This window comes from Enhydra lutris, unplaced genomic scaffold, assembly GCF_002288905.1.
Source record: "Enhydra lutris kenyoni isolate GAN:26980312 unplaced genomic scaffold, ASM228890v2 scaffoldscaffold88, whole genome shotgun sequence".
NCBI lineage: Eukaryota > Metazoa > Chordata > Mammalia > Carnivora > Mustelidae > Enhydra > Enhydra lutris.
The window spans coordinates 3,528,501-3,548,709 of NW_019154172.1; the positions used below are offsets into that span (position 1 = coordinate 3,528,501).

Genomic DNA, 20,209 nt, shown 5'->3' on the forward strand with positions numbered 1-20,209 from the left:
GAAATAGTCCGGATCGTTCCTGGCGTGTGGTGTTTCTTCTTGTAAAAATGCCTGATCCAGCAAAGTCGGCTCCTGCTCCCAAGAAAGGCTCTAAGAAAGCTGTTACCAAAGTGCAGAAGAAGGACGGCAAGAAGCGCAAGCGCAGCCGAAAGGAGAGCTATTCCGTTTACGTATATAAAGTGTTGAAGCAGGTGCACCCGGACACCGGCATCTCCTCCAAGGCCATGGGCATCATGAACTCTTTCGTCAACGACATTTTCGAGCGCATCGCCGGCGAGGCCTCCCGCCTGGCGCATTACAACAAGCGCTCCACCATCACGTCGCGGGAGATCCAGACGGCCGTGCGCCTGCTGCTGCCCGGCGAGCTGGCCAAGCACGCCGTGTCCGAGGGCACCAAGGCGGTCACCAAGTACACCAGCTCGAAGTAAGGGCACGTAAAGGACGCAATAGAACAGCTACTTGACCCAAACGGCTCTTTTCAGAGCCACTTAACTAGTCACAGAAAGTGGCTGTAAACACCTGCTAGAAGATTTGGGCTTTTGGTTAGGCGGGGTGGGCCTGTGAACTCGAGAACATTTGGGTTTGGGGTTAGGTTAGGACCGTGGTAAAGATTGCCGTGGCTCTTAAAATCTGGAGCCTGCGTGTGATGGTGTCCCCTAGTGGCATGACTCTTACTGGTAAGGAAAAACTAGTTCCCAAAATGGTCTCTACCTTGTTATATGGAGTCCGCGATGGAAGCTTAGATTTTAAAGTTGTTTTGTTTTTGGTGGGGGATGCTGTTCTACTTTTCTGTCTATAAATGTCAACCTAAAGGTTTCTGTAAGTGATCTGGAATTTGTTTTTCTTAGCGTACCCGTGGAAGTCCCTCCATTCCCCACTGCCTTAATGTTCTGTTCGTAAACGTCTCTAGGTGTCTGTCAGGAACGATGAGCAATAAAGCAATATGCTTTAGTCTATTGACCCATGTGTAAGTTTCGACTTAGCACTCCTTACCTAACTTCCACCCAAACCCAATCCTTCAGCCAGGTAAATTCTGCCTTCCCACCCTTTGGAACATTTAGTCCCAGCCTGGAGATAAAGTCATCTCCTGGGGAGGGATGCTAACGGCATTTCGTGGGTAAAGGTCAGGGATGCCCATAATTCCAAAATGCATAGGGCAGCCCCCCGCAAACGAGTCCATCACCTCTGTAACCCCAGTCCTTGTGCGGCAGTTGGTAGACCCAGCTCCCAGACTTCCTTTACATCAGGATTTCTCATTTGGCTCAAATCTTCCTTCCACCCCACCACGTAGTCAATGTTACTGCTTTTGGTGAAAGCTGAGCAGAACGCAGATTTACTGATTACTTAACACTGCACAGGAAAATTACCTTCTCCAGGGCAAGGAACTTGTTTTTCTGTAACAGTTTCCTGGTTATAAGAACCACCTTGGTGCTTGTTAAATGCATTTCCAGGTGCCTGTCCTGGAACTTCCTGATAAAGCCAGGTTGAAGTGGGGACTGGGGAGTTAGGTGGTTTTTAGTGTTCTCTGGTGTATTTTTAAAAGTTTGGGGTGCATGGTATGCAAAGGACACAACTAACCTATGGGATGAATTTCTAAAGACCCCTTAGATCAAAACTTGCATAATTCAAGACTAATCCCGACAGAGGCTGGTGAATGCTTTACCAAACCACAGGTACCCTTAAGGTGAAAGGAAAAATCTTCGTTTCCAGTTCATTTGGTAAGCTTTGAAATTAAGCCATTCTTGATCAATATTAAGGAATTTGCTTGACAAGTTTGTGCTTAAAACAAATTTTATTTATTTTAAACATTTTGTCAGAGCACAAGCAGGCAGAGTGGCAGGCAGAGGCAGAGAAGCAGGCTCCCCACTAAGCAAGGAGCCCGATTGGGGATTCGATAGCAGGGCCCCAGGACCATGACCTGAGCTGAAGGCAGCCGCCCAACTAAGAGCCACCCAGGCGTCCCATGAATTTTATTTATAATGTAAGAGTTCAAATTTACATCCACTTAAAGTTACATAAAATGGGCTGTATATGATTTATTTCTCTGGAAAATGAAGATTTTTCTGAGTCATTTTCCCTGGCGAGAGGAATGACTCACTGAGAATTTTAATTTCCCAGTGAAAGAAAAGAAATCGTTATGTGGCACATTTTCTAGTTGGAAAAGTTAATAAGTGAAAAGGCCAGGGTGTCTGTTCTACTCCGTCAAGTTATCAGCCTCTCAGGGACCCCATCTGGTGTCCTCCCCTTGGATCTTGCAGGCTCTGCTCGCTGAGTGACCCATGTTTCTCATGGTCTTTGGAAGTCGTTAAAGCACTGTCAGCTGGCTCACCTAATCAAAAGCTATCATTAATTACTCATGACCAAAGGAGTAAGCCTCAGCCCCTTATCTTGAAACTAAAGGTGTTCTGCCATCTGGCCAAAACTTTCCCCTTCAGTTGCTTGTTTTCCTCCAATCTCTAGCAGAGCCAAAATGCAGTACCCACTGTCCTGTACTGCCTCTTCTCTTTGTGCCTTTGATAGGTGGTCCTTCTAAACTGTACTACTTTCTGTTGCTCTCACACTACTCATAGTCTGTCTATCCGCTGGTACCGTTACTCACATCTTGGTCCTTGAAGCCTTCCCATTCCACTCTAGGTCACAGGAAGTCTTTCTCCTTTTAACTCTTAAGGCTTTCTTTGTTCCTTGCACAATGAATTTTCAATTAACTATAGCCTTGTGAACTAGGTAGCCTTTTTCCTTAAATTTTTCCCCTTGTTTTTACACGTTCTTGTTTGTCTTCTGATAGAAGACCAGGTTTACTTTTTTAAGATTTTATTTATTCATTTGTTCGCACGCACAAGCAAAGGGAACGGCAGGCAGAGGGAGAAGCAGACTCCCCGCTGAGCAAGGAGCCTGATGCAGAACTCAAACCTAGGACCCTGGGATCACAACCTGTGCCGAAGGCAGCTGCTTAAAGGACTGAGCCACCCAGACGTCCCCAGGGTTTACTTTCTTAAAAAAATTACTCCTTGGGAATTTTCACAAAGGCTGTTCTAGTGTCCACTATAAAATAGCATCTTGGAGCACCTGGGTGGCTCAGTTGGTGCAGCAACTGGCTTTTGGCTTCAGCTCAGGTCATTATCTCAGGGTCATGAGATCAAGCCCTGAGTTGGGCTCCCCACTCAGCTGCTGAGTCTGCTTGAGATTTTCTCACTCCCTTCCCTCTTCCTCTGCCCCTCTCGTGCTCTCTCTCAAATAAAATCTTAAAAAACAAAATAAAAAAAAAAAAATCACAGGGAAAGTTTGTTGACTGATTGCCCAGACCAGAGGATGCTGGAAAATTGGTCTGAAGCTGGTACACTCATGTACTCCAATAGGCTTTTTTTTTTCTCCACTTTTTCCTAAATTTTCTTGCTCCTTTAACCTGAAACACTCATAATAATTATTGATTCAGTTAAAACAACTTTCGGAGATTAAAAACTCCTAAGAGGGGCAGAAAGAGTACTGCACTTGATTGCTTTCCTTTATTCACTGTATCTATATGACCAAATCAATGGGATTCTACTGGAGCTTTTCCAGCCTAGTTTAGATGCTGCTTTTCCAGTGCTGCAAACATCCATGAGGAGGGAGATGCATTCCAAAAGATGAAAAAAGTCTGTGGTATGAAGATAAGGAGCTTTAAATATCAGATCCAGTGAGCATTGCAAATGGGCTTGGTCTGGGTTAGGTCAAGTGTCATTAAGACTGGTTAGTCATTATTTCAACTACTGGGGAATGGATTGTGGTATCTGTATAAACTTACAAACATGACCGTTTAACTTTGTCATAATTTGTAGACAAATGCCTCCATTTTAAAACTGGGTCCATTTTCTCCAAGTGATCTAAGAGTCAAAATACTTAAATTCGGGGGACTATAATTCAAGCACAGGACAACAGATGGGAAATGAGTTATATGATCTCTTTGAGGGGCATAAAGTAGGAGTTATGAAAGAATGTCAATCTTAAGGAACAAGACTGTTTTGGAGAATTACTAGATAGTGATTTTTTTTTTCTATATTTCCTAACTTTAGCTGAGCCATCATGATTTGGCAAAAATAGAAAACTTGATTTAAAAAAAAAATTCTAGATCCCATATTGCAAACATGACAGACTTTTGAAATATAAAAGCAGGGTGTGTTTTCTTTTCATGTGTAATCAAAGAAATATATCAAACATATATTAGCAAAGCAATGAGATGGATAAAAAGATGTAACTCTCATAAAGGGATTACGCCAGAATAAAAATAATTACAACTCAAGGCAAAATGTGTTATTTCCAGAAGACGGGTAAGAAGGAAATATTATGAGTTAAGGAGAATGATAGGTTGCCTCTGGCTGAAGGGTTCAGGAACATTCCATGAGGAGAACTTACATGTGCCAGGTCCTATATGAGTGATAGGATATAGAGGTATCCTTTCCAAGTCCATGAGGTTTCTCTGGAATATTGTTTGTAACCAATATATCCAGTGTCCTTTGGAAATTTTTTTTTAAGTTTTAGTTTTATCCAATTTTCTGTAACCTCTTTCAATTTTTTAATCATCTGATTTTGGTAGATGAAAATCTCCACCATTCTATACTCTGTGACTAGAGGTCATAATTCTGTACCCCTCTTCCCGCTTGTAACATTTCCCCAAACCCTGCTGAGGTTGCAACAGCTATGGTCCATAACCCAGTTGAGAAGCTTCACAGTGTAAGTTGTTGGATATTTATACCAACCTACACTGATTGAGAAGCCGTAAGAGGGTAAAAGAAAACTTTTGTTGCCTCTGCTACTCTCAATACTTCCAGCTACCAAATGCACGGGTTCTCCACACCAACCAATTCTGACCTTACCTCCCTGGATTTGGCACAGATACCACAGATTAAGGGCTCAGCCCCATAAGACCACCCCCCACTTCAGACACTACTCACAGTAGGGGGTCTCCAGGTTACCCAGGCTTCTGTCAGTCTTGGCTACAAATCAGCGGTTCCCATTGTCCCCTCTTCAGGTTTGATCATTTGTTACAATGGCTCATAGAATCCTGGGGGACATGTTTACCAGTTTATTATAAAAGATATACGAAAGGATACAGATGATGATGATCCAGATGAAGATGTACACAGGGCAAGAGCCAGAAGGGTCCCAAGTGTGGGAGTTTCTGTCCCTGTGGAGCTGTGGTGTCCACCCTCCTGAGATGTATGTGTGCACCAACCTGGAAGCTTTCTGAGCCCCATAGTTTGGGGATTTTTATGGAGGCTTTATCAAGTGGACATGATGGATTATTGGCTCAATCTCCATCCCTTCTCCTCCCTGGAGGATGGCAGGGGTGGGGCTAAAAGCTTCTAATTATAGCTTGGCCTTTCTGATGACCAGCTTCCATCCTGAAGCTTCCTAGGAGCCCACAAAATCCAACTCTTTAGAACAAAAGACCCTTCCCATTACCAAGGAAATTCCAAGAGATTGAGGAGCTCTGTGTCAGAAACCAGGGGCAGAGACCATATATATTTATTATGTCACAGTCTACCCTGGTCTCTAGCCAGGGGCCCGTTACAGCAAACTGATTATAATAAAGTCAAAAGATACTGGCTGAGGGGCCCCTGGGTGGCTCAGGTGGTTGAACGACCAACTCTTGCTCCGAACTCAGGTCTTCATCTTGGGGTCACATGTTCAGGCCCCACTGCATTGGGCTCCATGCTGGTCATGGAAGGTGAGTCCCAATCTTCCCACCTAAGAGCCATATGACCTTGGGAAAGTGTCTTTACTCCTCTGACTCTCAATTTCTTCCTCTGTAAAATGAGCAAAATAATGGAACCTACCTTATAGGTTTGTTATGGAGATTAAGTGAGATAATGTGTTGTGTGCGCTTCGTAGAGTACTTGGAACACAGTAAATATTTGATCAGTGTTTCCTTATGATTGTAGTTAGGCACTTCCTGCAGGTACCATTGCATCTCCGGAGCACTCTTCCTGTCCCAACAAGTATGGCTTTAAGAGATTTCTAGTGATTTGAGAGTCACCTTCCTACACACTGGAGCAATAAGACTTTCATTTTCTAAAACATCATCCAAGAAGGCAATTTTCACAATTTACTGGTCAGGCCTTTGATTCTGTAGAAACTTCAAGTATCTGCCATGTGTCCTGAAGGAAAAAAATGAATTAGGATACAAAAGACCTTATTTATAGTGTCTGTTAGCAGTGCTCTATAAAGACCTATATTATCTGGCAAATGCCTTTTTTTTTTTTTTTTTAAGTCAGATGATGTTTGCAATACTTCCCATCGATTGTTCTCTGGAAAAATAAAATACTTTCCTTAAATACTTCTTTCCTATTTCTGATTTCTGAGTTGAAAGCTCTGGATTTTAAGGACTTAACACAGGAGCAAGGCAAGTGAATAAAAATGATTTAGGGCACACTATTAGGTACCACAGAGAAGGACACACCTTATAACCAAAAGGAGACCGAATAGGCAAATATTTGGGAAATGTTAAAATCAGGAATTTTATTTTATTTTTTTTTTAAAGATTTTATTTGACAGAGAGAAATCACAAGTAGGCAGAGAGGCAGGCAGAGAGAGGAGGAAGCAGGCTTCCCGCTGAGTAGAGAGCCCGATGCGGGGCTCGATCCCAGGACCCTGAGATCATGACCTGAGCTGAAGGCAGAGGCTTTAACCCACTGAGCCACCCAGGCGCCCTAAAATCAGGAATTTTAAAATGGGCTTGGTGGAGTCAGGTTGATGACTTATGACCTCAGCTTTGTTTTTGTAGGCAATGATGTTTGAGCCTTGTCTAAGTTTTAATTTCTACTTGGTAGATTCTAATTTTCAAATGCATTGAAGGAAAATTCTTTTGGCCAAGAAGGAGTATGAAATACAGCTCAGCTACACCACAGATACAACTCTGGGCAAAAGTTGTTCAGTGTTCTTAATATAATTCCCAATCCTAGGGTTGGGCCTTGCACTACTTGAATTTCTTTCTGGAGATGTGTTTCATCTAGTTTGGCATGTCTAGACTCAAGACCCACGATATAATAAGGAGAAAGAGAAAGACACACTGGTTAACCTAGATATAATAGGGTTACTTCCAACAAGTGAATATACTCTTGTTTCCTTAGGCTTCTACACTCCTCTGCCTGCTACACTATGAAAAATGAGGAAAAGTTATTTCACTTATTGAAGTGTCTCTGTAGGGGACTTTTCCCCTGGTGTCTTTTTAAGTGTTTGAATTGTTGAATTGTTCATAGTTTTTTGTTTGTTTTTTGTTTTTCACATTACTGTTAAGGGACTGGGCAACAGAAATTATTCTTAAGTGAAAATTTTTTTTCAGAAATAGCAACTATGTGTAGAGAACACCATTTTAGGATTAGAAGGAGAGTTAAGTAAGGTAAAACTTGAATTTCAATCCTTGGCCTACAGAAAAAAACCTAAGAAACTTTTCATAGTCTAAGGGAGGTGTATTTCATGGCATTAAGATTGTGGGATGTGTTTAGATGGGAAAGGGGCACAACAGATCAATCTTTCTGGATTAGTATATGCAAATCATTTCTAATGGGGAAAAGTGGAGTCTCAGGCATTGGCAGATCAAGTTGACTAAAACTTGTTGAGGATATAGAGGATCTGAAGAACATGGTTAACAAGATGAGTCATAACTATACTTACCCCCACACCATCTTGTATCCAAAGTAGAAAACATACATTTTGAATTCACATAAATACTGATAACAACTGACCATGTGAAAGATGACAGATGGAAGCTCAACAAGTGTTGGAAAACTTGAAAGTATATGAGACACATTCACTAATCCTAATGCAAGGACATAACTTAAAATATTCTTCTTGATCTATACTGTTAGGAAAAAGCACAAGGACTAAAGAGGACGTAAAAATAAAAATTATATACTTTTTGTATACAATAATAAAGATAGCACTTATATGTAGAGATCAGAGGAAAATTCATAGCTTTAAAATGCATTTACGAGATAATGAGAACTATTAAAAATAATGAAGTAAACTTTTGACATAACACCAAAACAGGAGGGAAGTAGAGGCATAAATTAGGGCTGAAGCAGAAATGAATAGATCTTACTTCCTCACTCTCCCAAAATAGAATCAATTAAGCCAAAATCTGGTTCATTGAGAGAAAGTTAAAGGGTTAATCCTTTGGTAATTTAATAGTGAAAGAGAAAAAGTACACTACTATACCAGCAACATCAAATACAGAAGATATTTTAAATGGTATGTGTATTTTAATACATGGATTTGCAAATGTAGACAAAATATTTAGTTTTTTTTGTTTTTTTTTTTGTTTTTTTTTTTTTTAAAGATTTTATTTATTTATTTGAGAGAGAGACAGTGAGAGAGAGCATGAGCAAGGAGAAGGTCAGAGGGAGAAGCAGACTCCCCATGGAGCTGGGAGCCTGATGCGGGACTCGATCCCGGGACTCCGGGATCATGACCTGAGCCGAAGGCAGTCGTCCAACCAACTGAGCCACCCAGGCGTCCCGTAAAATATTTAGTTTTTAATATAAGTGATCAAAGTTACCTTAAGAAAGGTAGAATGAGGGGTGCCTGGATGGCTCAGTGGGTTAAAGCCTCTGCCTTCAGCTCAGGTCATGATCCCAGGGTCCTGGGATCGAGCCCCGCATCAGGCTCTCTGCTCAGCGAGGAGCCTGCTTCCTCCTCTCTCTGCTTGCTTCTCTGCCTACTTGTGATCTCTGTCTGTCAAATAAATAAATAAAATCTTAAAAAAAAAAAAAAAAGAAAGGTAGAATGACTGAATAAAAATAGCTGAAGGAGAAACTGAAAAAATAGGCAAAGACCTATCCTTAGGTCTACCAGGTCCAGAGAGTTTCACCAGACATTGAGGAAGAGACAGTATTTATATAAATGGATCAAGATAATGGAAAAAAGATTAAAATCCGCATGCAATTATTATGAGGCAAAGAAGCAACAGATACTATTAGGTTTAAGTGAACTAAGTGTGCCTGGGTGGTGTAGTTGGTTAAGCATTCAACTCTTGGTTTCTGTTCAAGTCATAATCTCAGGGTTGTGAGATCCAGCCCAGCATCGGGCTCTATGCCCCACACAGAGTCTGCTTAAGACTCTCTCTCCCTCTGCTCCTCCCTCCCACTCTGTCTCTAAAATAAATAAATAAGTCTTAAAAAAAAAAAAGATTAAGTGAAATAAGCCTTGCAGAGCAATTAAAGAGTGTTTGGTAAGGAAAACGAATCCATAGAAGTTAGATATTATGGGCCACAATATAGATTTCAAAGTGGAATGAAGAGTAATTGGGATAAGAAACCGGGAGCTGTTAGGTGCACGGTTAGGATTTGAATTCTAGTGTGTTGGACCCAAAGCCTGTGAAATGTCAAGATGTGACTGAATTCAAGTTAGGAAATTACTATTTTCTAAAATACATATGGTACTTACAAACCTGTTGCAAATGTCTAGTTCTTCTCTTTCAGGCCTTTTTCTGCCCTTTCAGAAGAAATGGTCTTCAAAGTCACAGCCAGACTCCAGAGCTGATTCCCCGGAGATCATGCCATGGCCTCCTCAAAATTATCTCCTGACGGAGAACCACATTTGGAGAATTTATTTTTTCAGAACGTGTAAACCAATTATTTTGAGTCTTTCTTAGAGATATTCTGTCTCCATTAACTTGCTCATCATGTTTGGGAAACTTCCCCATTAACACATGGTCCCTCTTCACAATTTATTCTTTTTTTTCTTTTTAAAGATTTTAAGTATTTATTTGTCAGAGAGAGAGAGAGAGAGAGAGAGAGAGCACGTGCGTACAAGCACAGGCAGGCAGAGGTGGAGGAAGAAGCAGGCTTCCAGCTGAGCAAGAAGCCCAATGTGGGACTTGATCCCAGGACTCTGGGATCATAACCTAAGCCGAAGTCAGATGCTTAACCGACTGAGCCACTCAGGCGTCCCTTCACAACTTATTCTTAAGTGGAGGAGGTAAGGAGTAACATATACTTTATGTGGTATGGAGATGAAATGGGGAAGGCAGAAAGATGAGCTTCTCACCCTCTAGGGATTTGGACCCTACAATTAGAAACAAACCTAGAAATAAGGAATAAAGTAAGGACAGCAAACAATTTTATTGGCTCCCATTTGACTGCCAGTGTGCATTCCAAGGAAGTCTATACCTAAAAGACTTTCTGGAGGTCCAGATTTTCAACTGACCAGAATTTTTTTTTTACATCCTGCTTCCCATTGCCAAGCTTAATAGACAGTTCTCTTAGGGTCTTTCAGTTTTTAAATTCTCCTAACAATGAGATTGGTAATAATCACTTCTTAAGATTTTAACAATACTGTTTATAATAACTTACAAAAATGAAAAACCTTGGAACAAATCTAATGGAAAGATGAACAAAACTTCTAGGGAGAAAATCATAACATTTTTGAGAGAGATTAGCAAGGATATAAATAAATGGAGAGTTATACCATGTTCATGAATTGGAAAGTCAGGTATGTATACATATGTATGTATATGTATGTATACAATGATGTCCGTATCTCTCCTTCACTATCACTCCCCAAATCTACATAGTTAATGCAATCCCACTCCAAATCCAGTACTCTTCAGGAGAATTTGACATAGTTTATCACTGATTTTTTTTTTGAGGCCTTTCTTCTTTTCTGTTTTTCTATTTCACTAGCTATCCCTTGTCAACATCCTCTGTTGCCAATGCTTTTATACAACCTTTAAAATTTGGTGCATCCCAGGGTTCAGCCTTAGGCCCTTTTCTGTTCTCTATCTGTGCTTTCTGCTTACATTGTCTCTTCTAATCCCATGGCTCTAAATGCCATATATATATATGATGATTCTCAAATTTTTATCTCTACTTCAAAATTGTTCTCTGAACTCCACTGCTTTTTCAACAGTTAAATAGGAATCTTGACATGTCCAATACAAAACTTTTGCTTCTTGCTACTCCTCTCTCCTGTTACACCAACTTGCTCTTTCACAGTTCCTGGTCCCAGTCAGTGGAATCAGTTTATTGCTCAGGCCCAAATCTAGAAGTTGTTTCTGGTTCCTCTTTTTCCCACATTCACTACATCTAATCAAATCAGCACATTTTCTGGGCACTTCTCAACACCTCCACTGCTCCCTCTGAGTCCAAACTACCATTGTCTGTCACCTGGATTCCTAACTGGTTTCCATGCTTCCACTGTTGTCCAACCCTTGCTGCCCATGGGCTCTGTCTCCAACTGGCCTGGTGGCAGTGAGGACTGCTGGTCCCCTTCCAGCCAACTGCCAGCTATGCCTCCATTCCATCTGGTTTTCAGGAGGTCTGGCTATCTTTGGATTCTGGGGTGGAGGTGGGGGTGATTCCTAAATCCAGAGGCTCTAGGGTTTCTCCCAACTGTGCGGTAGCCAGGAAAGACCTAGAATGGACCCAACTCTTCCCACTTTACCCCAAACCAGTCCATATGCCCTGAGGTTTCCTTCTCAGGCTAGTAACACAAATGGGCCTGAACTCCTTTAGAAGCTGGAATGAGTTTAGGGCTTTCCCTGTGGAGCCTGAAGATGAAAAACTGAACCACCCTTCTCATAACCAATTGCCTGTTCTGCTGTGATTGTCTCCTCTGGGATGTTGTGCTTAGTTCTGCAAGCCCTGGGGATTACAGAATGTGCCCGAGCGCCATGATATGTCCAGCAGGTTTTTGGGTATTGTCCCTGAGCAGTCTCAAAGCTATGAAAGAACATCCTCCCTCCCTCCCTCCCTCCCTCAACACCTACCACCCTCCTCCCTGCCATCTGCACCAATCCCTGCGGGGCCTTGTACTCAGTCCTGGAAGCTCTGATCACCCGGGATAGGACCGGCTTTGGGAGAAGCCATGTGATGTCCGAAGGCATTTCAGAGCGGCCCCTGAAGGGCCTACGGTCTCCCTGCCCACTGCCCAGCTGGTTCTGCAGGCCCGGGGTCCCTTCCTGGCTCTGATGGTGGTGGAACCGGCAGGAAAGTCATCTGTGTTTGAATGAACTGCCGTCATTCACTCCTAACCTGCTCCTTCCCCGCGGCCGTCTCCTCCAGCCACCGTTCCACTGGGTCTCCCGGCAGGTCAGCGCCCGTCCCCTTCCGTGGTCTCCCAGTCGTAGTCCTCCTCTCCGTCGGGTGGCGCCACCGCCGGGTCTGCGAGCAGGAGGGTCGGCCCCAGGCCGGCCTAGAGAGGGGTTTTTCGGCTCCGCACTTCCGGGAGGCCGCCCCCCAACCCGCACTTTTTGGTTTCCTGCCGTACTTCCTGCGGCTGGAGACCAGAAGCAGTGGGGAATCGAACTGTCACATTTGCCAACCCCGAACTGGTAACTACTTCGGAGTTTAGGGGACCGCCCACGAATTGGGTGCTCTTCTGGGTACCGGGACTAATGGGACACTCACGACTCCTTGCTCTCTTCTCCCCGTCGGCCGCCGCGGCCGCCGCCACATGCCAAAGGCCGTTTCTCGCCGCTGCAGGCTCTGGGGAAGATCTCTCACCAGGTTTGGGGGAAGGTTGCGAAGAGCGGGAAGCGAGCTAAGGTGGCAGTGTGCACGGGTGGCCACAGGGTGGAGCCAGCGGTCTGCTGCGAGACTCTTTCGGAGCACAAGTTCTCCGGGCGGTGCCACAAACCGCCTAGGTCTTTTGATCCAGGAACTGGTTGTAGCCATTAATTAAGCGTGGAGCTTAAAAGAGTGTATTCGTGACCGCGAAAAGCTGAATGCAGTAGAATCTAACCGTGCCAGTTAGGAACAGAGAAATGGTTGATGAGCATATTTGCAGCCAAGTAAAAATGTGATCACGGATTTACAGTATCCAGTACTTTTTTTAAGATTTTATTTATTTGACAGAGAGAGATCACAAGCAGGCAGAGAGGCAGGCAGAGAGAGAGAGAGAGGAGGAAGCAGGCTCCCCGCTGAGCAGAGAGCCCGCTGCGGGGCTCGATTCCAGGACCCTGAGATCATGACCCGAGCCGAAGGCAGCTGCTTAACCCACTGAGCACCCCCCCCTTTTTTTTTAATTAACGAAAAATTATTCTAAATTGCTCAAGAAAGTTAAGAACACCAACTTACTTTCTGTACATTCCTTTTACTTGGAGGTGTAGTGTTGATCTGTTAGAGGTAAAAATTTCATCTCTCTTTTTGAAATCAGGCAGAATACGCAACTGAGAAGCACTGAATCATGAGTGAATGCGTTGTCAACTCCTTCCTTCCCTTAGAATACTGAAAATGCAGGGAGACTGCTCTTGGAAACCAGTTAATTCCTAGCATGCTTTTTATAGATCTTAAATACTCCATGTTAGCATTTATGCTTTTACAGTATTTCCAGCTTCTTGCCTTATGCTTTCTTTAGGATTTTACATCCTCTTCGTGGTTGAATGGAGCTAGATAACTAGGTCTGACCAGTAAGGTGGAAGTGTTGTGTGTCCCTTCTGGGCTGGAGAATTTAATTCCTAGTTTGGGATGCTCCATGCTCTCTCTCAGCTCTGACACAACTGCTGGCAGTGTTCCCCAAAGTGCCACCTTAACAGCCTTCTCATTTGCCTCTGGTGTAACATGAATGAATGATAAACCTCTCTTGGTTTAAGGGGCTGAGATTAAGGAGTTGCTTGTTACCTTAACAAACCCTGGCCTCTTCTTACACAGCCTAATTCACAGATGAATGGGTCAGGTGTAGAGCTGTGCATAAGTTTGTTGCCTAGATAAGATGCGGTTATTAGTATTTCTTAACACTCTTTGCATTGTTCTCAGGACTCTCCCTCAAGAGCCAGGCTGTTTTTGTTGTTGTGGGTTGGTTTTTGTTTTTGTTTTTTTAATAATAATAAGACAGAAGGTCTTTAAACAAAAATTGTCATAAATTCTGCTTTACCTGTCTTTACAATATACCAGGATTCAGAACATCTCAGCATGGGCCAGAATATTTATTTCTAATTCCTAGCGTTGCCCTTAATGCCCATAAACATGAGACACAAAAACTTACCTGTTTTGTTTCTGGTACACAGAAATTTTTTTATCCTCGGGGCAATAAATCATGATTAGTATGAGTAAAAGGTAGGCCTTTCTTTTGCAGCCTGGGTGAAGGGTGAGTGGGAAAGAGTAGGTAGAAAAGCAGAACTGGCTTCAAACATTTACAGTGATTGTGTTCTGAGGCACACAGTATAGTGTTCTCTTTTAAAAATATGGACGTCTTGGGACACCTGGGTGGCTCAGTTGGTTAAGCAGCTGCCTCCGGCTCAGGTCATGATCCCAGCATCCTGGGATCGAGTCCCACATCGGGCTCCTTGCTTGGCAGGGAGCCTGCTTCTCCCTCTGCCTCTGCCTGCCATTCTGTCTGCCTGTGCTCACTCTCTCTCCCTCTCTCTCTCTGATAAATAAATAAAAATCTAAAAAAAAAAAAATATGGATGTCTTTAGAAGTGTTATTGGGACAAATGGGTTTTATAAGACTCCAAAGACTTTATAAAATTTGCAGTGGCGTACAAAGCACTCAGACTGAACCCTGGGAGATGTTGGATATAGTTTGAGGTGCAAGATGTTTATTAAGGATGAACCCCTATAAAAGGAAGAATGAAGAGGTAAGAGTGGGCAGTGGAAGAAATCAAGAGTGCAACAAAAGCTTGCTAGAGCCTTGACCATACCGCTGAGGAGCTCTGGAGCAAATACTGCTCGCAAGCATGGCCTGCTTTGGGCTGAAATGTCCTGTTCCGTTCAGGCAAGACATGCTGGATACTCTGGGAAAGATAGGACTTTGGGAGAGCTGTGGGGGGTCTCAGCAGACAACAGTTTGCCTTCTGCTGGGTTTTGCAATTCTTTCCCTTCTCTCCCTTTGGGCCACTTGCTCCCCACTTGGATCCAGGCATTTCTGTGTGTGTGTGTTTCCAGTACAGGATGGAATGAAAATAGTGAGCTCTTAGATAGGTAGGGACAAGTGTCAGGGACAGGGAACCCAACCACTGTAGGGAAACTGGAGGGCTGGGCACCCACCTGGACAAAATATGAGGTGGTACCAGGCATTGACCCAACCGAGCACCAAGGCTGGGAGAACCAGCAGGTAGGCATCAATTTGGGGGACTCCCAAGAACCTATTCCTGTCACAGCTACAGGCCAGAAGTAACGGTAGACTGAAGTGCAAATTGTTCAAACGTTAGAGTAGGCAGTTAGGTTCTAACAGGATACATGGAGGCCAGCAAAGAGGAAGTCATGGCTAGGACTGTGAATGTCAGACGCCTGTCCCCACAGAGCCCGATGTGGGGCTCGATTTGAGGGCCCTGAGATCATGACCTGAGCTGAAATTAATCAACTGAGCCCTGAGACCAGTATTATCTTGAAGTTAGTAATCATCCAGAAAATCAGAAGGGCAGAGTAAATCTCTGGAGGTAAGAGCTGGGGCTTCATGACATCACTACCCCTCCCCAGCTGAAGCTGCCCCTTGCCCCTCCCTGCTGGGAGGTCTGGGTATAATTTATTAAGGAAAGCCTCGGTTACATGATCTTCCTGTGGGGTGGGGGAGTAGGATAGGCAAGCAGGACTCCTGGTATCTCTGGACACTGAGATGTTATGAGAAAGCCTCATACGAAAGGGCAGAAGTCATGCCCCCATCTGCCCTATTGCGTATCTGCCGTGTTCTCTGTAAGCTGTGTGGATCTTCCCCTGCTTGTGTGCTGGAGAGAGAAGACACCAGATAACTGCGAGGACTCCAGGGATGGGTCAGCGCTCCACCCACAGTCTCTGAGGAGCCGTCTGCAAGTTTCCTTTCCTTCTTTTGGGTCTGCGTGCTTTTCTCATCTCCCTGATCCATTCTCTCTTTATCTGCCTCCTTGTAACCCTCATTCTGTCTCTTTCTCTTGTCTTAATCTCTTGTACATAGGCACACACTTACCTTTTCACCCTGTCCCTAAAAATAATAATATTGTTCAAACTACCTAGTAGGATAATCAGGTTAGACTGGACTTTCAAGTTATTAAAGATTTCTTTAGAGTAGGTCTCACTTCAAATCATCCCTGATGACCCATTTTCCAAGCTTATCTCCACTTAAGTCAGCTCATTTGTTTGTTTTATTTCAGAGTTAATCAGATGTCATGGGAGTCACAGTTTTAATGTCTTTAAACTTTGGGATGTTTGCACCCCAGTGCTTGCACAGAGAAGAAGGGGAGGGACTGTCTGGGTCCGTGGGCACCAGCTGGGCCACTGCTATGGCCCTCCTTCCAGGGGCTTCTGGTATGTCCTTTCTTGCAGTGCTCTTGTTCATGACATTATGGCTCTTCTAAATAGCTCTCTTCTTGAAGGTAGGAGTTTACTCTTTTCTTTTGACCGGAGTCCAAAGAGACTTCTAAATTGCACTTTTTCTTTCTTTCCAGTTCCTTATATATAATCATACAGAAAATGGTGTCCACCAAAAACAGTATTCCCACTGGCAGATAGAAAAGAACGTGAAACCAAATAGGAGGTTGTGTCTGGAGGCCTGAAAAAGTGACAAGGGGAAGAAATGCTAGTTAGAATGCAAAGCGATCTGGCTGAGTTATGTCTGGGAAGGAAGGCTGGCTGACACCTGGTATGCCTGTCCCCAGCAGAGACACAGGTAATTTCAGGGGGCAGGAAGGTGCTGCACCTGGGCTATGGGTGTACAGTCCAGGGGCAAGCTCCTCATACGAGCTTAACTGCCAGAGCCCTCAGTGGACTTACTTCCTAGTTTTGGACATAAAGTCTATTTCTCTGCCATTTAATACTTGAAATGAATTTGGGTTGAAGATAAATTTTTCCCAAAGAGTCTTTTAGAGTGTTTTAGAGCTTAGTCTCCCTACCTCAGCCAGACAGACACTTGGGCAAGTATTTATGTGCAATCCACAAACTCCCTACCTCACCAGTCTACCATGTGAGCTCCTTGAAATAAGAACTGTACCCCCAGTGTCTTCATATCCCCACACCAATGACAATACACAAGAAGAACTCAATATATTGATTAGATTTGGGGGGTGGGGGGAAAGTGAGGGGGAAAGAAAGAGGAGAGAAAATAGGAAATGAAGAAGGAAGGAAATAAAGGGGGAAAGGAAAGGGAATTTAATGAAGTTCATGAGAATAGTGAAGGTACGAATCAAGAGTGGAAAGGCCTGTTTATGGGTTTTTCCTGGCTGGGCGATGAAATCCCCTTAAACAGACCTCAGCCCTGAAGGAAAAAAGGGAGCATCTTCTCCATGTGCCTCCTCCTGTCAGTTCCCTTCATTCTCACCAAGCACCTGAAGCTCCAACTCGGGGCTGCGCTTGACCATGCTGCCATCTTCCGTGGTAGCCTCACACCAGTATAAGCCCGAATCTTCTCTCGTAGCACTTAGTATCTGGTATTCAGAGGCTGTGTTCCTGCTCAGTAGGGTCTTGCTGCCCATGTAGAAGGAGAAGTAAAGCTGCAAACCAGGTCTCTGTAGGAGCAACTTTGTTTCACAGCTCAGGTTGACCAGATGCCCCTCCAGGATGGGTGATGACAAAGATACTTTTAGCACTGGGGCTGGAAATAGCTCTAAAGAAAACGTTGATGGGGACAGGGTTGCCTGCTTCAGTGTTAAGGTTTTGTTGTTGTTATTGTTGTTTTTTAACAAGAGATATACCCCCTACCTCCTTGGGAAACCTGCCCCTAGAGAATGCATCCATAAGACAACTTTTCCCACTTCTAGCAGAGAGGCCTTCCACATAGAAACTCTTATAATGGCCAGCTTCCTCATTTCCTGCTGTGGCCCTCCACACTGTCCAGGCTTCCCTGAATAACCATATTATTATGTGACCGTGCCTTTTGGTAGTGGTCCACCAGGAGTGGACACTGATCCATACACTAGCCAGGTCACTGACTGATTATTTGTGTTACTACCTCAAAAGATAATCTGGGACAATCCTCTCTTTCCCATTAGGAATGATGAATTCTTTTTCAGACAAAAAAAATGGCTTGTAGTTAATGAGTACTAAGATGAAAGAACCACAGTCAGGACCACATGCAAGCTGGAACAGAGGAAGCTGCTTTAGTTAGCAGACGTTCAGAAAGAAGTAGAACTAGAGAGGCCACATTGCCTCTGAGAGAAAGTATAACCAAGTCCTAATGTCCTCATGGCTTCTGTTTCTAGGGAGCTTTTTATGAGATTCCATTGAGTTCTTTTCTTACTTTTTTTTTTTTTTTTTAAGATTTATTTGACAGAGAGAGAGATCACAAGTAGGTAGAGAGGGGGAAACAGGCTCCCTGCTGAGCAGAGAGCCCAATGCGGGGCTCAATCCCAGGACTCTGAGATCATGACCTGAGCTAAAGGCAGAGGCTTAACCCACTGAGCCACTCAGGCACCCCCCATTAAGTTCTTTTCTAATAACTCTCCTACCTCCCATGAGTGAATCTCTATTCCTTGCAACTAAAATAAAATTGATGAAATAGATCCTCACTATGCCCTGGCCTTCATGTTAGCTCCTGGGTTTATTGGAAAGAGCAAGAGACTGAGGCCCAGATAACCTCAGTTCCAGTCCCAAGCTAGCCACTGGTCATTTCATGGCCTTCCATGAAACGACGACTTCCCCGGGAACTTAAGTCTCTTCACTTGCAAACTTAAGTGATGATTTATGATGGTCCTTAAAACTACAGCTTTATGACTATTCAGATACATACCTTTTACAGTGATATATACTCCTGCTGATTCAAAGCGTTGCTTTCCCATGGCTGAGCAGTGATAGATGCCATTGTGACTCAGGTTGGTTTTCAGAATGGTGAATTCAGAATTCCCAGTAGAAAATTTAAAGACCTTGCCATTTTGGTAGAAAAGCACATTGTATATGGTCTTATTCTTCCATCCATGACACCTCAAGGTCAGAGGTTCCCCTTCCGTGACAACTCTGCTAGAGACCTGGAGTAGTAGCCAATCTGGAAATTGTAGACCCAAAATGTATCTATACAGTAGCAGAGGTACAAGGAGGCTAGAACTGGGCCCTGGGGGGGGGGGGGTTCTTATCTTTTTTTTTCTTTACAACATTCCAACCTCAGAGCTCTGCTGAGTTTGAGGCCTGTTGCCCATCCCTCAATTATCTTTAGCTCTACTGGGAAGAAAAGTAGTCTTTACTACTTCTATTTTTTTTTAATTTTTTTTATTTTTTTTACTTTTACTGCTTTACTGCACACAGCCCCTTCTTATCTTCGGTTTCTGATTTCAGAAGTTGGTTGGGATAAAAACAATTTACTGTATGTGGTAGGCAGTACTCTAAGATGACATCCCCCACCCTCGTGAATCACACCCTTGCATAATCCCCGTGGGTGTGGAACCAGAGACTTGCTTCTAATCAACAGGATATGACAAAGGGTATGGGATGTCTCTGTCATGATGATGTTGCATTATATGACTCTGTTTTAGCTGACTGGCCTGAGAGCCTCCCACTGGTCTTGAAGAAGTGAGCTACTCTGCTGGGAGAGGGCCAAATGGCAGGGGCCTGCCTCCAAGAGTCAAGACTGGCCTCCAGCTGACAACCAGCAAAAAGTCTGGAACCTCAGGCCAACTACATAAGGAAGTGAATTCTCAAGTCTACCAATGACCACGTGCGCTTGGAAGAACTATAGGAAGGAACGTGTCATACCCTGATTGCGGCCCCTGCGGAGCACCCGGTGAAGCTGTGCAGAGACTCCTGGCAGATAACAAATGTTGTTTTAAGCTGCTGTGTTTGTGGTAATTTGTTACACAGCAATAAAAGAAATGAATACACTCCAACTCTTAAGTTGTTAATGGGATCCCACATACTAAAACAAACACATAGAATAGCAAACATGTCCAGATGATATATACTTCTAAAGTGACAGGATACACATATGTGCAGATCTGTCATCTAGTTGGTAAAAATGAGCTCCAAGTCCAAGGGGCCCTCCCTTTAGATGTACACCTCTACACAGAACTAAAAATACTTCCTTTTTCTTTCCCTGGGGCAGTGGGTTTGGCTAAATGAGGACCAGTATCTTAAATGACAAAAGAAGAGAATGGACAGTAGTGCTTTTTCCCCCTCCAGAACTTACCTAAGAATGGAAGGCTAGATGTATTCCAGTGCTAGATGGAGCATGATTTTTATAGTTTCGGATGCTGCCGTAGTGTTTCTAAATATAATGAATACTCTTTTCTCCCTTATTTCCATTTGCAACCAAGAGGTGCTCTACCTAGAGACTACACTACCCAAACACAGACACCTTTGCTTTATACATCTACAAACACAGTGGTAGATTTTAACACC

General features: G+C 43.6%; 2 protein-coding genes across 3 annotated transcripts in view; one reads left to right on the forward strand and one right to left on the reverse strand.

Annotated features, from left to right (window-relative positions):
* LOC111162064 (histone H2B type 2-F) lies at positions 1 to 19,394 on the forward strand. 2 transcript variants are annotated; one of them, XM_022526254.1, is made up of 2 exons: positions 1 to 424; positions 19,348 to 19,394. In XM_022526254.1, the coding sequence occupies exons 1-2, from the start codon at positions 48 to 50 to the stop codon at positions 19,349 to 19,351; spliced, it is 381 nt and encodes a 126-aa protein (XP_022381962.1). In that variant the 5' UTR covers positions 1 to 47; the 3' UTR covers positions 19,352 to 19,394. The 2 variants fall into 2 exon arrangements, 1 of the variants encoding a protein (XP_022381962.1); XR_002641557.1 differs by lacking the exon at positions 1 to 424 and adding an exon at positions 12,224 to 12,307 and having other exon boundaries at positions 19,348 to 19,385.
* LOC111162063 (high affinity immunoglobulin gamma Fc receptor I-like) overlaps positions 16,015 to 20,209 on the reverse strand; it is a 13,405-nt gene continuing 9,210 nt past the window's right edge. The window contains exons 5-7 of the mRNA XM_022526253.1: positions 18,612 to 18,863; positions 17,205 to 17,489; positions 16,015 to 16,439 (exon numbers count right to left, since the gene is read on the reverse strand). Of these exons, the coding sequence (XP_022381961.1) occupies positions 16,231 to 16,439; positions 17,205 to 17,489; positions 18,612 to 18,863 (746 nt within the window). The 3' untranslated portion in view covers positions 16,015 to 16,230. The remainder of the gene's footprint in view (positions 16,440 to 17,204; positions 17,490 to 18,611; positions 18,864 to 20,209) is intronic.